General features: G+C 33.2%; 1 protein-coding gene across 1 annotated transcript; it reads right to left on the minus strand.

The window, feature by feature from the left end:
* Positions 1–15,672: 15,672 nt before the first annotated feature.
* On the minus strand, positions 15,673–17,579 carry LOC149560131 (UDP-glycosyltransferase 91C1-like). Its single transcript, XM_089823551.1, has 2 exons — positions 16,611–17,579; positions 15,673–16,074 (listed from the first exon to the last, which is right to left on the minus strand). Exons 1-2 carry the CDS (start codon positions 17,577–17,579, stop codon positions 15,673–15,675), a joined length of 1,371 nt encoding a protein of 456 aa, XP_089679677.1.
* Positions 17,580–19,365: the final 1,786 nt, after the last annotated feature.

Below are 19,365 nucleotides of genomic sequence, written 5' to 3' on the forward strand. Positions count from 1 at the left end.
TCAGTTGGCAACGGTAATAAGTATATGGGAGCAACTAAAAACCCATGATGAAACCCTCAAGCCTATTGTTAACAAGTGGGGAAAAAGGGAAAAAGAAATCACCCCTTTTATGTTATTCAGTTATAAGGTCTTCCAATGACCATATTGAAAAATTGTTTGATATTACTAATGACCTGTCGAATTTTGATAATAGGAGAGTTGCTCTTCAACTGAAAATTTTTTCTTTCTTGAATAAATACAAGAATAAAAAATTTGATCTGTTTCCTTATGCCTTGGATAGAAAGAACCAATTGAAAAATAAGGATGAATGGAGTAAAGAACTGGATGACCTTTTCTGCATAAGGATAAATAAAGTTGTTAATGAAAAGGGGCATGCCTGGTGGGCCACCACAATAGAGGAATTGGTTAAAATCCAGTTATTTTTTGATTCTTTGAGGCAAGAATTTGTTTGTTTTGAAAAGGAGGCTGATTATATATTAAAGAAACAAGATGATATCCTGTGGTTCAGCTAGCCAGATGACATACAATTTAACACCTGGATGGTAGATATTCCTTCAAACCAGCAGTTGGAGGAAGGCAGTTCAGATGATGATAGGGAACAGGAAGATGAGGTGTAGGTCATTGACACATCAGCACCAGAATTGAAGGAAGAAGAAGGTAAAAAATAAATAGTGCCTGCTCAAGGTGAAAGCAATGAAAACCCACAAGAACAAACTAATCTGAAGGCATCACAATATCACCCCTCATTGGCTAGCTTGGTAGCCATGTATTCTGAGGATCCAAAACAATGAGAGACAAATCAAAAGTTGATAAGTATAGCAGTAACAGGAACGGGCCTACCTAAAAGAATATTTGATACACTTGGCATTCTGTTGTGACCTTTTTGTCTTTTGTGTAATGTTTTGTTTCTTGGACACTTGTCAAATCACAATTTCCCTTTTCTTGTTGCAACTCATGCTATATAAATGAGTTTCCAAGGCATTGTGATGGTTCGAGACTTGTATAATTTTTTTTTCTCTCAAGAAAAGTACATATTCAGTCGGTCCAATACAGTGTAGCTGATTCTGAGTTTATTTCCATTGTACTTTCTGATAACACATTGAATGATGCAAAATGGACTAAAAACATCAGTGAATTAGAGGTAATTATAAATACAGTGTGGCCTATTGTGGATACAGATATTGCCATCTGGGAGGTTATAGCAGATATCAAAGCAATCCCTTCAGTAGAAGATGATTAGCACAAAAGATGGTGGCCTCGAGGAATCAATTGGAGGACAAGTGTTGCAGAAGAATATCAAAGAGAAGTTGTTCATCATAATAGATTACCTTACCTTTGTGGTACATCCATTATGGGTAATGCTACAGTTAGAACTGGAAGACAGGCTTAATGATCACTTGTCACTTGTCACATTTTGTAATTGTTTCCCCTTTTTCTGTTAAAATATGTCACAAAAGGTTTCAACAAATTGTAATGATTATCTTAATTGTTGTTATCTTTTTTCTTTGACTCTTTTGTAATGAATCATGATGTAACCTTTGTAAGCCTAAAGCTTGTTGCAACTCAAGTGATATAAATATGAGTTCCCAAGGCTTAGAAATGGTTCGACCTATTGTTATTTTTCAGATTAAGTATAATTTTCTTTAAGAGTAGATATTGTTCCAACTCTATGTATTTCAATTTTCCATTATGTTTTGTAGTTAGTAGTTCTCTGTGATGTTATGGGCTTTGCACACATCTCCATTATCTCTTTTTTTATTATCAAACAACTAAATCAAGAGAAAAATACAAAAATAACATTGTGTCAACAATATGAATAGAGCAACAACTAACAAAAATCTTGAACTCAAATCAAGAGAAAGGTACAAAAATAACATTATGTCAACAATAGAGTAACAAAAATCTTGAACTCAATTTTTGTAAATTTTAATTGCAATATGACTAGATAATGAATATGGAAGAACTGAAGTAGACTCTAGAGTATACTGTATACCTATAAATTTCGTAGAACTGAATGCTACATTACTAAATCACAATTCACTTCATTAACTCAGTCTCAAATGTGATGCTTCTATATCCCATATGGACTCCAGAATCCAGATCTTGAAATTGAAGTATGACAAGTACTAATAGGTTCCTCTTCATTCTGAATCGGGTTTTCAAAATCCGTAAAATCTTCATCTTCATTTTGACTTTGAGACCTAAATTCATCATTTATGTTGGAGTCAGCAGTAGAAGTAGAACCACCATCTTTTAAAGTGTTGCAAAGGCCTCGTCTTTCACATGTCGAATTCCAAATGGCCAATGACCTATCATAAGGAAAATCTCTAACATTGTATTGAGTTACAAACAACCTCAAACAAGTTTCCAAATTTTTGTCTAGTTTGTTTCTGACATTTGATTTCAAAAACCCCAATGCACTGAAAACTCTCTCATCTTCCACTGACCCTAATATCATCATTTGACATAAATCAGCAAGTTTGAAATATTTTGATATTGAAGTACATAATACTTCACTCTGACTTATCCTTTTCTAGACCTTGTTATTGCGCCAAGATCGAATAGATTCTCAAAGTTTTCCATCTAGTTTTTCATACACAATGCAAAAATTTTACATTGATTTTTAAGATTATTTGAATCTAAGATTCCTTGTATTAGTCGTCCATTGCAATCTGTATGGTTTGAAAATCGTGTTATCAATTCGTCAAGTTTATTATGAAACAACTTTGCATCAGTTGGATTATGTCCAAAGTGTTTCCAAAATTGAGGAAACACACAACTCATGGCTTCAAGAATTTCTTTTCAAGGGAATCTTTCACGAATCTCACTTGAAAGTTGGTAGGAAATAGACTTCACATTTTCACTAACAAATTTAACAATCTTGTCAAAATCATCCTTTCTAATTGGTAGTACTCTACCTCTCTACAAATCAATACAATTACCAATTTACCACGCCAAACGAGCTGACTCCTCGATGACAAAATGAAACTGTGTTGGCGAAATGAGCCGACTCCTCCACTTCCCATAACGTGAAATGAGCTGACTCCTCCACAGTAAAATGAAACTGGGATGGTGAATTCTCCCGTACTGTATTAAAAAAAAACTTGAAACCCGTCGAACATTCCACAATAAGCGTTACCTAGCCAATTGCGTGAAAGGAAAATACTACCAAGGAAAAACTCAAACGTAACATTTGCCTTGGCGATTACAATGCTAGGCAACTAGGTAAACCCAACAAAGCTTGGTGACCAAGAAACCATGGAAGGGCTCAGAAATTGCCAAAAATAACACTGGCAAAATGTCAAATTTTCCAAAATATGAGAATTTGCCACTATATTATACCCTGATCTACTAGATATGTATATAACTAATACATTGGCAAGCTAACCGTGTTTAGCTAGTTTCTTCATTTTCAAAAGCTATAACAATAGCTCCTATCCATTTGTTTCTCTTGTTGATTGTGATGATTGGATTTAAAAGAATCAAGATGAAAGAAAGAATTAAAGAAAGAAGCCAATATTTCCTATTGCATCTTTCTACTCCGGTTTCTTTCTATCTATTCTTACATTTTTATTATGCCATCTTTGACTATAATGTCATAATGATACTTCTTGTTCAGCTTGTTTGTGGTAAATATTAGAAAATTGAATTAGTTAGAGATGAAAAAGATTGTATATTGTTGGTATCAGGATTTTTCATCAATTCCTTTTTAGATAAAATTTAATAGGAAGCAAACAAAAATGCTCAAAGTTGTATGTACATTAGGACTGTCAAATATGTAAAGTCCTCATTTTTACGCCTCCCTTCATGCCAAATATTTACTTATTTATAAAAAAAAAATTAATTTCTTCTTTGTTTGCTCAACAACATTATTATGATTCTCCTAGACTGTAGTCCCTTTCCAATACTATGGATGGTCTTTTTTTGTTACCCTAGTAGCAAAAAATTCTTTGGTTTTCCTTCTTCTATTAATATCTTGTTTCATTGTTGATTTCACTTGTTATATTCTTATAGCTCAAACATTGAAAATTTGCAGTTAGTTTCATTTCTTAATTGCAAGCACAAAGTATAAAATTTTGATTTATTACAGTGAAAGATCCAACTGCTAGATCTCTATAATTATCAAGTTAAGTGCATTGGTGAAACCCAAATGATTCCAAAGAAGAGTGGTTGGGGGATTCTTGTCATAAAATCAATTTCATCATAGTATTTTAAAATTCTAGAGAAAATGATGAACTGCTGCTCACCTCTCTATGCTCATATGCTTTACTTTTGGTGAATTTGTTGAAGGCATAAAGTTAATAATTAGAGTTTTCATTATTATACAAATGTCTTTTGACAATATCGTATTTTTTGTAGAACTAAAGTATTAGAATATAAAAAATGTAAATTCTTAGTGACACTATCAACTAATATGTCTAAATTCAATAACTGCTCTGATGACAGAGTGGAAGGATAGAAACTGCTCAAGAAATGGTTGGGCAAGTGCCATATCCTATAGAATTGCTTCAATTGTATGTAAACTATGGAAGATTATCCAAAGCTACTTATGTATTGCCAAAGTATATGGAAGCATGGTCTTCCCTTAGTATTATTTCATCTATATTTGTTAGTACCTAACTATTTATAATCCAAAACTAATGTTTTCATATCGCATCCATCAATTAACTCAGATTATGCAAATGGCATATACTTTATAGATACAAATTTTGTTATTAAAATAAATTTTCTCATGTTGATTCCTATTTTCTAGTTGGTTGTTTATAATTTCCTAGGTGTTTTTTTTTCTTTTTTCATATTTAATAAAATCACTCAACCAACTTTTTCTCAATTGTTTTAACTATGGATGTGTCTTCTTGTAGGTTAGAAAGTGGAAACTTGTTTTCAACCCGCATGCCTTCATTTTTTGACTATGGATGTGTCTTCTTGTAGGTTAGAAAGTGGCATATTATTTTTAACCCACATGCCTTTGTTATACTTCCATATTTTGCATACTTGTTGAGTTGTATACGAAGTTGAGGAAAAATGAGAATATGGGCATTACTGAGGGATTTTCTCTACTTCTAGATGTATGTTTTTTCCAACCCTCACATTTGAAATGTTTGTCCAACTATTTGTTGCTTCATTTAGTCCCCTATTTTAGATTTAGGATTTATTAACATGGATTTTATCTACTATTGATTGTAATCACAAGACTAATTTTTGCTGATGGATCAACAATAGATAGCCAACCTGAAGAAGCGACCTTGCTAGTAGAAGTCAGGTTAGTGACACTTAAACCCTCATATCCAAGATTTATGGTGATTTTGCAGCTCTAAGATTTCTATTTGATAGTTAACTTCATGGAATTGTGTGAAACCAATCATATATATTTACTTAGATTGTACTCCCTAAATTCTAGAGTGAGGGGTTTCTTTCTCATATAAGTTAGTTATTATTTTATTCCCAATTCAATGAGAATTAGGGCTCTTTTCTCATATGAATTAGTTGGATAACATATCCAACTTATCCAAAGCTGTGGATTATAAACTTCAAAGTGTTTTGGGATTAAGCTTTGTACAATTTTTTTACTAATGCCAAAAATCTCTACATGGAATAAATAAAAAATGATCTAAAACATTGATTCCAATAATATATGAACAAATTAATCCACAAATGAGCTAAAATATTGATGTTAAATGATCTAAACATTGATACTTATACTAATACCAAGAATTTCTATGTTACTTAATACTTAATCTTATAGTAACCTTTTTTTTACAACCAAATACTACATAAATGCTATCTATCATCCAAGTTATGGTTCAATTCTCATAGACTGGTACAAATTGGTTATATTGTAATCATAATTAAGTTAGCTTTATGGTTCTTTTCTCATACATATAGATTATAGTGTACCCCTAACAAAACTAGAGTTACGATTCTTTTCTCTTACATATTAGTTGGATTATCATTATATTCATAAATAAACAAAAGCTATATGCCCTTATGCAAATATTAATTTTTAGCTGTATCATATACTCAATTAAACTAGAGTTGGGGTTTTTTTCTTATTACAATTTTTGTTCTATTATTCTCATAGATTATTGTGATAGACTAAAAATGTTAGGTTGGTGGGAGGTAATTCATAACTGGGGGTTCACCAAAAAAACCCCAGGCCTATCTACACTTTGTTAATGTCTTCTCTCACCCCTGCGAGGATTTCTTAGGATTTATCACCCCAACAGAGTACTGGATGCTTCCCTAAGCCTCTTGGAAAAGAATCTAGTTCGTTGGGTGAGTAGTAGATATATGCCTAGCTCAAGCCATTAAACTAGAGACAAATTAATAAACATCAAACATTTTTTCCAATTTCTATTTTCTACGTCGATCTGACTCCCTACTATGGAGGCTTTTTTATAGTCATATAAGTAAGAGACACATGGGCGAAATAGGCAGAATCATTGGTTGGTATAGTGAGAAGTTTGAAACCACAGAAGATTAGGAATCTTATTAACACTATCATAGAATTATAGGGACCCTCCCAGGGATATGTAGGGTAGGGTGATAATATAAACCCCTGCACTATAGGTAATTTAGTTCATGCTTCCTATAGACATCCTCAACCCATTTTTGAGGAACTATATAAGGATATTATTATGGTTCATTTCCAACTGATCTGTAACTGTCTCTCCTTCTACTCTCTTTCTAGTTTGTTCTATCAATTGGATATATTTTGATAGAAATTTGTAACCATAATAATAAGACAGTTATCTAATGTGATTCCTCTACTAGAAATATTTATTCATGAAAAAGTTTGTATTAGTAACCACCTTAAACTTCTTATACTAAGTTGTGACAGTTTTTTTATAGTATGAAATTAAGTCCTAGTTTTTAAATACTATGGAATTAAGTCTTTACATGCTAAAAAATGGTTATGATTAAATAATCCTCCATGCCTTAGATAGGGATCTTTGCATTCCAAACAATGAAGGAAAAAGGTGAAAGTAAGTGTACTCAAAGTATGAATTCATTGCAAGTTGTGTTAGCTTCTACAGCAGTATATGAAAGGCACTTCGTTAAATCACCATGGTGTATTAGAAAAAATTTGAGTGATATTAAACAACTTGCAAAGCTACCTATTGCTATAATAGACCACAAATTCAAATCATGGGATTAAAATATACATATGGATATCGGCTATCAGTCTGATTCTTTCAGAATTCAATATGATTATTGTGCATTAGATCAAAGTCCTCTAGAAAATAGAACTTTTTGATTTCCCTCTTTATCATTTATGCATCTTCTTCCTAAGACATGAATATTTGTTGATAACTCTTTAGATACAATTTCATCATTTTTCTACAATTTCTCTTGTAGCCATGTCTTCCCCACTAGGAGTTAATTGAGGTGCTATAGAAGGAAATTGTGTTGCTACCTTGATTTTTTTTTGTGAGCCTCTTAATTAGTGGCATATGTATTAGAGAAGGTAATTACATACATTGGAGGAGTTTTGTTTCTAGTTTATGCAGAAACTACCTTAATTAAAATTGTTGTGTAATTTTATGTAGATATTCAATTTTAGGGAATGAAAAAGTCAGATAATTGTTTATTTTAAATTCTCTTTGAGAATGGATGTATATCAGTATTATTTTCCCTATTTGATATGTTGCTGGAAATTTATAAATCTTAATATCAATCATCCATTTTTGATTTAAGAATAAAACAAGAAGCTTTAGTATGTGAGTTGATGAATTTGTGTGAAGGCTTTGAAAAAGTAGCTTGTGGTAATGATTGGAAGTTCTTCAACAAAGGAAAAGGAGAATGGGGGAGGGAGATGGCATTGGCACCACACCCCATAAACCCCATCAACCAGCTTTGAAGGTTATGCCAAGCCTTAGTGGCTAGGAATGTCTCTTCTTCTAGCTCAATAATCTTTGCACACAAAAATAACTTAAATAGTTCAATGCTCTCTTGAAGTTGTTTGGAATTTGGTAGATTTGTGGCAATGACCTCTCCAACACAAAGAGTTCCATACGTTTGGGCCACAAATGATCTTCTCAAGGCTACTACTGACCCAAGCACCATATTTGTTTAGGTATAAACCATGTGAATGCTTTTAGTCATTAGTCACTATTTCTGTCTGAAGTGGGTTTATACATTATTGAGGCTTGCCTGAAATTATGCAACTCAGCTATCCTTACAATGACCACAAATGCTGGAAGAGGGCAAAGGATATGGATGCTTCAAAACTACTTATAAAATTGATAGCCAGAATCCTAGCTCAGATGTTGCTACTGAGTCTATTGTAGTTGCATCCTTACTGTTTTGTAGCATGAACCCTTCCTATTATAGGAGGCTCATTTGCGCTTCCATTATGGTAAATATTTAGTAGCTTCATGAATTCAAGCTTTAATAAATTCTATTTTTTGTTGAGTAGCTCATCAACCTCCCTATTCTAGAATTTTTATTCCGTTGATAAGCACAGAGGATCTTACAGTAACTCACTTAAGTCCACAATATGTCCATTCTATTTCTTTTTTTCTGGGTTAGAGGTAAAAGTAAATAAATGTTTCAGAGTATACTATAGAAAAACATTAGTTGAATTAATTTTCGTAGGTGCTCTCTTAGGATGAACTATTGTGGGGAGCTAAGTGGATATATAAAGCAATAAAAAGTGCAAAATATGTGATATACATTCAAGAAAATGGCCAGAGTTTTTGAGCTCATGAATCAAACAATATATATGGGTGGTTCAATAAACATGTTGGAACTAGAGTGATTTTATTGAAGGTACAAAAACTTGAAGTTGTGGGTACTAATATATTTCAAGTTTTCATTGTGAGTATTTTTTTATCTTATTTAAAATAAAGCTCCCTAATTAGATGCTTTACTACAAATTATTTTTATGGATTGACTACAATTGGATATGCATTTTTTTGTGTAGGAATTCATGATTTAGAAAGTGCGGTCTCTTCAAGACTACAAATATCATGCTAATAACTACATCTACTCTACTATGCCTAGAACATCAACTTCTAGAACTAAATACATAGTAGGTTGATTAAAAAGTACTTTATCTAACTAAATGGATTCTATAGTTGTGATAAAAACCCATTACCTAAAACTAGTGTTTATTTCCTGTCAAAACCATTCAGATACATTAGCCTCCAAATAGGAATGGTAATGCTTGACTTAAACCATCAAGTATTTGGTATAAATCGCTCATAGTTTGAAGTCCTTGTGTATCTAGGGAAATTTGATCAAGCTCACAACAAATAAATTATATTATAATGGAATTAGATTTTAAAACATTGAACTCTAAAATTTGTCTTTGACAAAGATTCACATTTCCGTAATCCATGATGAATCCAAACAAGAAACACAATCCCTATCTTTCTTCATCCACACATTATTCTTCTTGCACTCTTTTTTTTTTTTTCTGGTATGCATTATGTTGTTTTTCGTTTCCTCTATTTTCATCTTCCTGCACTCTTATTAGTTCATAGGCACCAGGTTCATTTCCCTCTTACTGCACCCTTCTTAGCTATTTTCTTCCTCCTCACATCTCCCTGTCATTACCTCACAACAACCTTCCTAATTTCCAATGAACTTCCCTCTTTTATTATACTAGATCTGGCTTATTTTTAAGTTTGTTTTAAATTCCTTCCATTTGTCTTCCCTAAGGCAATTCAACTTCTACTTGACGTGTATTGTTATGATTAGAATTACAGTTTAATGGTCTTCTTGGAATGCAGTGATTTAACATTGATTTAATAAATTAGTTACTTTTAAAGGTTTTCATTCTTGGTATAAGTGGTGATGACAAACAATTGGCATGCCTATCTTTTCTTCCACATTAGTTGTAAATGTGTACTAGATCAATTGCAACTAAAATAATTCTATGTTGTTGTATGTGCATACCTATTTTCAAACCCTCAAGTCAGCACATGTAGAGAACATACTTGTAAAGGTTTTTTTATTAAAATTCATTTTTTTTTAAGTATCAAAATCTTGTAATCAACATTTGAAACCATGTTCTATAGTTTACAATTAAAACAAGTTTAAGTTCCATCTAATTTTTTGAAACATTTGTGTGATGAGCTAGCAACCTTGAGTGTGAGATTTGAACATGCCAAAACCTAGCACCATCTATCCACATGTAAGTCTCAACTCCCCACCAATGTTCCTACTCATTGAATTAATCTGTGTTGCTCCCTTCTTGTAGCTCATATTTGCAAAACCTTAGACTATTAATTTTCATTAATTTAAAATGTGCTAGCTCAATGGATGAGCATGGGGATGGTGGTTTGAATTCATCATGCCTTAACATGAATTATTTAATTATATTGCATTTTATATTAAATAATATCTATTTTTTAATTTATTATTTTATATCTTCTTCTCTCTAACAATCTTCAAGAAGACTATAAGTGAGATTAAAGACATAATTGTTTCTATAAAGAAAATTAAAATTGTCTCTAAAAGGCAATGATCGTGTTGTTCCTCATTGTCTTTACAAGGCAATACTTTATGAAAATAGTTTAAGACACTTAGAGACAATATGTAAGACAATACACAAGTTTTTTTGTCTCAAGTTAAGACAATTCACTTAAAAATTGTCTCCAATGTTGTCTTAAAACCACCCTTCATGTTGTAGTGAGCTAGCTTTCTATGAGTGTAGTTCAAGAAATAATTGTGAAGAAGAAGCTACCATAGAGAATGGGGAACCTGTTGGCAGAAATAGCAGTGGACTTTGATGATAATGTGGCATGGAATTGTCCACTGTGGACATTTTATGCCTATCCTACTAGGCTGAATTTCCTACCAAACAAACTGCCTCATCCCTATGTGAGATAGAAGATGCTCTACTAGCATCTAAATCCTTGTCTTGTCGCTTCCTTGCTTCCTCTTATTGTGTATCTAAAGTTGATACAAGATCCTCACTTACCAAGTACTTTTCAAATACTTCACTCTACTCTTCATTAGTTCTTTTATCTTTATAAGATAAAATTAATAGATTATATGCCTCCTAATCTCTAGGATGAGAAACAACTTTGGCCTCTTGACCTTTTTGGTCAATATACCAGTGTTTTCTTTCAACAGTGTTGTCTATCATGCTAGACACATCTTCTACTACTTCATCTATCCCTTCACCTTCTTCTTTTCCAATAGACTTTTTATCTTCTCTTTCATCTTCTTCTACAAAAAAAATTCTTATATGTTCCAATCTTTTCTTCTTCAGAGACATATGTACAGTTTTCCAACTGTAACATCTTGTGCACTTTGAATCCAAATTGTTTTGGATCATCTAGTCTGAAGCTAGAAATAAGAGAAACCATGCTATAAAATATCAATACTAAGTGTTTTAAAAGCTTGCTAGTCTTGTCCTCCTTTTCTCTCTTCCACAATTCTTTCTTGAAATCTTTCTTATATTGCACATCATCATCACCCATGTGCTCAAGAATTATATCAAGCTCAAATTTAAGAGCTTTAAAATCTTCTTCAGCTTTAGCTTCTGGCCCATCTTCACAGTCATCCCACCAATGCAAATGGTGGATTCTTTCTCTCTTTCCATGCACAACCTCACTCTTTCCGAGTTTAAATTCCCAATAAATTTGGTAATAACAGAATCAATTTCATTGTCTTTTATTTCTTCTCTAGCCTCACTTCGACTCTAATACCAATTGTAAATATTAAAATAAGAAGAGAAATGGAATCAATGAAGACAAAATACAAAACACAAGTATTTATCGTGGTTCACCACGACTAGTGGCCACATCGACACTCTAGAAAGGAATAATTATATTAATGAAATATCCAATATATACATTGACTACACACAACCTTTATAAAGAGCTTTATGAATATAAAGAGTCGAGGAAGAAGGAATAGTTAGTGACCATTGGATTTCATATCCTAACAAAGATGAGTACCTCAAGTTTCAACCAAGTACATTAGTTTAGATGTACAATATTATTTTTCCTAAATAATTCTTATAGACTCTTAACATCCTTACTCTTATATTGCAATTACCTCTATACAATTGAAATACATGAAATATAATTTTTTTAATTTATATTTTTGTTCTCTCAGACTTCACAAACCTGTCTTGATGTTTGGTCCTTTCCAAAGTAGAGACTGACGTCACTATATATATTACCAAGCTTGATATAAAGTTTATTATGTAATGTCATCCTCCACGTAGGATGGCAGCTTTGGATAACATTTTTGTGGGTTATTATTTCCAGAGACCTCTTTATCTTCTCTTCTATCGAACTGTCATTTGGTTTTCTTTTATTCGCTGACTAATGCCCATTCATTCTTGTGTAATGTCAACGATGACATTTCTGCATTCATTTCTGATATTTTTAAATAGGGCTAATACTTTAGACATGTTACTGTTAATGATACTCGGAAAGCTAGTGTTATGGTTACTAGTTGCAGACAAAGAATCATTTACAAGCAAACCCCCACCATGCTCCACCTAGGTCTGCAATATGATCTTTGTCTTGCCATCAATATTGATTAACATGGAGGCAATCCAAGTGGCTTAACCACATCATAAGTGGAGTCCACATCAATATTGAATGATGCCCAGATCCATATCAACCCCATTATCTGCCAAGATGAGCTCAACCCAGTTCTACTTCTGAGACTGTCCCTACACCAGTGACATGCCTCAAGATCCACCATGACTACTTCAACCACATCATAGTTATATATGCAGAACCCTTGCGGTTGCTGCTAGCTTGCTCCAACACACACGAGTCAAAACACAAAGGAACATTGATAAACCAATGGCTCTTGTAGTCACACGATGGAACCACTGGGTTAGTGTAGCTCCCATAATACACAATAGACACACGAGACATTGATGAGATCTAATCCAAGTGGCTTCTTGTGATCCATGCATGCTCCAAACTTTTAAGAAAAATATATCCCTCTCCATCCAATAGGATTTGCAACAATGTTTTCTAGGCTAGTTGGTGGCATTCATGTTCTGAGTTTAGATGTCAACCCGGTAACGATTGCAACAGTCCCTTAAAACTCAAGCAGAGGTATTACTTTTAGATGGTCAACTTGGGAAATGACACTCACAATAGCCAACCAAACACCAAGCACTATGTATCACGTCAGTAGTAGCATTGAGGCCTATAGAAGATGATTGCCCATCTAGGTAATTTGTCCACACATGTTAGAGAATATATTGGTACCACCTAGTATATTAAGATAGTCAAGCCACAATAGGAATTGTTGAATTTATGAATCCCTAATCAAGTCATCTAGGGAGCAAATAATATAATGGCGCACTTGCATAAGTGACAAGTGATTAGTGAAATGGAATTATTCACGCCAATTAATTTGAATATCTCATATTCCTTATATTTTATTGCAATATTATTGGTATCTATTCTTCATTTTCTATTTTCTTCATTTTTTAAGTGTAGTTTAGTATATTTTACATTTGCAGTCTGACTCTGATATCATGTTGTTTTACTTAGATCATTGCAAATTTATTTGCATTTCCTCTTCGACATATGCTTTTCAAATGGTAGTGATCTCTTATTTATAAAGAGCATAGGTCAAAAAGAGACATGTCCCTTCATGGGACATGTCTATTCAATTAATAGAAAATAATATAGTAATAAATTTTATTTTAGTTTATATATATAGGATTTCTAAGACATATCATTATATTAATTCACATACATACATGCATACATACATACATATATATATTAGGTTTATCCGGCAGAAGCTACCAAACATCAACAATCTCTAAGTTAATTCAAAATTAATATTTTTCAAACCCAAGCTCTTAAATATTGACACCTCAAAAAATAGTAGAGTTGATAAAAACTAATAGTGTGCACTTCAAATGTCATGCTCATCTACTATTGTAGGTAGTTCTAATAATGCAACAAAAAAGGAAACCTAGTCAATTAAATTTGAGTTAATTATGACATGTCTCAAACAAGATATCTCTTTAAAACACCATATTTCATTAACAACAATGTAAACATGAGAAGATCCTTATGCTTTTGAACCAAGATATAGTTTTACATTCATGATTCCCTTGCAATCATATATATAATTAATAATGATCATGTGTACATTAATAATCACATTAGAATTGAGAAGATTATTCCTTTCTAAGTCATACTTCTCTTTCAATTTTTAATACTGAAAAAAATTGTTGTTCAATTGTTCTTAAATCATTCCAATAAAATGGGTTGTAATGTCCCCATTTTAGCAGTTGACCAAGTGTGTGTGTGTTAGCCTTGTTCTACATGGTCCCAAGGGCTAACGAAGGGTTTAATGGGATCCTAGAGTGTTTTGACCTAGTCATTTCCAGTTTGGGCCAAAACGAAGTTGATTTACTCAGTTTCAGACATACTTACTATTTTTAGTAAGTCGGCAGGACATAGTGCAAGTCAATTTTGGTGATTGGATTCGATACTCCTCGGTGAGAGCTTTCCGATGAGCTATCACTCGCATTATTCGGAGTCCGATTGCTAATACATTTTAATGCCTGAAGTTTTATTAAAGTAACATCTAATTTAATTGTAAAATATTAAAGTGTTACTTTAATATATTTTTTTTGGTGATGTGTACCCAAGGAAGACATAAGGGGTGTTTTAATATATGTTTTATATATTACACATCTTTTATCCCACATTGCCCATATGAGTTGAGCGGACCCTTGGAAATAGAATAAAAGGAAGCATTTGTGGCTTCATTAGACAGGTTGAATATGAGAAGAAATTGGTGTGAGTTGTAGCTCTGTTCTTGGCATTTGAGAACGTCTATCCTCTCTTGTAACATTCTAGACGTCATTCCCTTGGGGTTTAGCCTTTGGAATTCTTCGTTATTGGCTTCATTATCAAGCAGTTTAGTTGCATTTCCGGCTATAGGCAGATTTGGTATTTTGCTCATATCTTCTTCGCTACTTGTTCGACGCTTATGTCGCTTTGAGGAAATGGTATTACGAAGGTAGTGGACTGATTGAAGGACAAAGTATTGTAGTAGCAAGTTCGAAAGCATGGGCTGGAGTATTATGTCAATACTGCTGAAGTAATTAGTGAGTTGATAAATCTGCCATGTATTTGATTTTATGAATTCTGAAAATAACATTTTATTAGCAGCAGTTCATTTCCACTTTGCATATTATTGTAGTTTCTTTCTTGTTTATGTTGTATGATACCAATTCCATGCACAAAACACAACAAACAAATAAATGTTTGATTTTCGAAGTTATAAGGGGTTTAAAACATTAAACGGAGAAATAAGAGGTTGCATGCAAACTGTTTGACAAAATTTCTTTCAGCAAATTGGTTTAGTTTTATGGGGCATTCAGGGGTGCCCATTACATGGGTTGTTCTAAACTAAAACATTTAGAAACATATATATTCTATATATGAAAAACATTTCCCAAGATGAGATACATAACCAAAACATGACTTCTATAAGCCTTAAGACATTATCTCATGTGTAAATTGGTGACAATATTTCCAACTATTATACCCACTTACTTAAAACTAATGCATGAACCTAAGATGCCTAGTTTAAATCCTACAACAAACAAAAAAATGAGATTTGTGAAATACGGACCAAACAACACATTACTATTTGACTCCTATATTTTTAAATACAATGGCAAAATAAAAAAATTTAAGCCTATTAGCCTAATTACTTGATCAAGCTTCTCAACGTGGAGACAAAGTTCCTCATATTTCTTTCACTCACTTGAAAATTATTGTTAGTCAACATGCTACTTACCTTTTTTACATTAGATTTGATTAGTACTCCAGCTTCATCTATCATTAAGATCCTAATTGCTTTACTAATATCATCTTTAGTAAAAGAACCATCTTCCTCATTTCTTCGCACTTCCACTCCAACCTTAAGCTCCTGTGCAAGTTTTGCATTTAACCCTTGCTCAAACTGCATTGGAAGAGTGATAAGTGGCACCCCAAATCTTAATGCTTCTGCCATTGAATTCCACCCACAATGTGTGAGAAACACACCTATAGAAGAATGATTCAAAATGTGTAATTGTGGAGCCCACTTTGTTACCACCAATCCTTTTTCCTATAAAACAATTCAACAATTAGAAATTATATTCTAATACAACATACCCCAATCTGATTTTAATAAAGGACTTGCAGACATAGGAATGGAGAATAGGAATGCATATTGGGAATAGGAATGACTATTCCAATAACAACTATTTTTTAGAATGGGTATAAATTCATTTAAGAGGCAAAATGAGAATATGTATTCATATTTCCTATTCCAATTGACGAACCAAACAGAAAATAGGAAACTTATTCCAAATTTTCTATTCCTATTCGAGCAACCAAACAGACCAAGAAACAAAATAAAACATGTCTCAATCTGATTTTAATAAAAGAATTAAAATTTTATATATATATATATATATATATATATATATATATATATAGAATTAGTATAACTTCATTGAGTTTGACCCAAAAATAAATGAGAAGGTAAATTATCTCAAAATCATATCTATGAACAAACCCATGAACCATCTAAAGAAATCGAAAGGTTAAAATGGACCGCTTAATGGTAAATTTATTCTTTATAGATGATGTCTATCTTACCTCGATCTGGTCTTGGAAGCCTTGCAGCAGCTCGTTTCCGGCAGGCAGAACCCACAGGAATGATACGCTGCTCTCCACCAGACCCATTGCAATTGCGGCGAGCTCTTGTTGGGTTAGAACATACTCGCTGCCAAAAGACAAGACCACCACCGAAGCGGCAACCTGCCTATCGAGCCACTGCAGGCAGATGTCATCAACGGGGGTTAGCGAGAGTTTAGGCATCAGTAATCCAACGGGGATCACCGGCCGCTTTCTGAGTTTCAGAAAATAATCGACATAAACACCTTCCAACTCCATACACGTATTGCATGCAACCCCCCAACTCTCCCGTACGCAGATGCTCGCACGATCGGCGGCGCTGAGGCCACTTGCACGCTTCTTATACAGTTGGAAACAGGCTCTCCGGGCTTCAAACAACTGGTGCCGAATAACCGGTGAAGGGAATCCGGGCGGGGAGGAAGTCAAATCCCGGGCTGTTGGGTTTTCCGGTGAGATGTCCAGCTGGGCTTCCGCAAAGCTGAAGGCGGCCAATCCCATTGTGAGGAAAAATATGGTGGGAATGGAATGGGCCAAACGAGGAACCCAGTGCTGCACAAAATCATGAATCAAAAAGTCTGGTGACAGCTGTCGCAAGAGCTCTCCGAATGGCTCCTGCAAAAGATCCATGGCGGCAACGAGTAGAGGTACTAAAACTGCTGATTCTCCTCTTTTGGCGATTTCTGTGGAGGACTCCATGCCAGCTGGCAGCCCCTCCACGTAGGGCATCGCTAGCTCCACCAGCTCTATCTTCCCCGGCGAGTCCAACACTTTCGGCTTAATTCGCTGGATGTTGAGCGGGGTTGATACGAAGAATATCTGAAAGCCATGAGACGCAAGGCCTTTGGCGAGCTCAAGGAAGGGAGTAATGTGACCGTGGGCGAACCAGGGAAACATGACTATGCTCAGCTGTCTCTCATTTCCTTCTGCCATTGCAAAACTCTTGTTAACAAATATCGTAGAAGTCGTGATATTATTTTAAGCTCGTCCGAGCCGGCGGGGCTAAGAAGTTAATTGATACGACACCTTCGGGAAGGAATCACTGGGTGGTCGATGTCAGTCAAAATAATCATTGGGTGGTTTATATTGAATGTTTGATTCTCGGAGTGTGTAGATTGTGCTATATGGTTAATGGATTGGTTTATATGGAATGTTTGATTCTTGTAGTCTGTAGATTGTTCTATATGGTTAATGGATTGGTTTATATTGAATGTTTGTTTCTCATCTTTCTAATAGATGGTATGTATGTATGTGGTAAATTGAATGTTTGATTCTCATTTTTCTAATAGGGTTTCATGTTTGTTTTGATTGATAGGGTTTTATGTTTGTTTTAATTGGTAGGGTTTCATGTTTGTTTTGATTGTCTTATGTGGTTGATTGTTTTGATTGTCTTATAGGGGAATGGTAATTAGTAGAAATCAGCTTAAATTACTCAATCAATCAAATCTGAATTGATTGATTGATAGGTTTATAGGAGTTTTTGTGTGTGTGTGTGTGTTTGTTTTGATTGTTTTATGTGGTCGATTGATTGGTTTAAATTGAATGTGTAGATTTTCTTATATGGTTGATTGAATATAGAAAATGAATATATTTCATTTTTTTATTATCTTTTCTTTGTTAATTTGGAATATATTTCTTCATATTATACATAAACATTGAATACCCTCTCTTTCATACCCATTATTAATAACTTTCTGAATATTACTATTTACTTTAATCTTTTGATGCTTCAATGTAAAGCAGACGTTGTGTAAATAAGATCAACTCAATTTTATATTATTATACAAAAATCCTCATCTAATCCTTTTTCTAACTTTATATTCATTATAATACTTAGCTTAGAAAACCTTTATTTAGAAAGATAATAGAACCCAGACCCAAACTATAGGTTGTTGAAAAACATGAGTCCATGCATAATAATATCCCCAAAGGTCTCTCAATAATTACAAATCTTAAAAATCATAAATTAAATTTTAGTAACAATACTTGTAAAAAATGATGTTATTATTCATTAACAAACACATTCAAACCATAAAGGTTCTTATCTTTATTAGTCATGCCTATTTATAGGCCGAGACTAGAGTTTTCATATCACTTTTATCTATTAATTTGTTTATTGGAAATTGTGCATAGTACTTTTATCCTATATTTGTATAAAATATTTCATTAAAATGAGATTGTGTTATTTCATTTTTATTTTTTGATTGGTTACTGATGATTTTCCCAGTAGTATTTTTGGTTTTCCTGTAGCAAAAAATGAAGAATTTTATTTGTGAACATAAGGCATTTGTTGAACACTACATGTAACTAAGAATAATTTGACAGTTGCCAGCTTTTTATAAATATAATATTTTGATGCCATGAAAAACATTTCTTTAAGACATTTGGTTCAATAGTCCACATGCCCTACCTTTTTCTTTCATATTTTGCATGCTCTAACTAGTCTTTCACTATTGTTTGTTATGAATTACTATTTCTCTTAGTCTAATATCTTGTTAGGGATAAGTCTATTCCAAGATCTGTTCAATCTTGGACTATATTTTTGTATTATTTTTTAACCCAAAAGGAATAGTATAATTCAATTTGCTTTAGTAGGAAGAAAGGAATCAGTCTGTGTGAATAAAGCATAAATACCAGCCTCTTTGTCATTTGAGAAAGCATAAAATTGATAAAAGATGCAAAGAACTACTAACAAACTTTGTCGAGCGTGGGAGATTTG

This window comes from Cupressus sempervirens, chromosome 4 (genome assembly GCF_028749045.1).
Source record: "Cupressus sempervirens isolate cs-2001-9-10 chromosome 4, ASM2874904v1, whole genome shotgun sequence".
Lineage (NCBI taxonomy): Eukaryota > Viridiplantae > Streptophyta > Pinopsida > Cupressales > Cupressaceae > Cupressus > Cupressus sempervirens.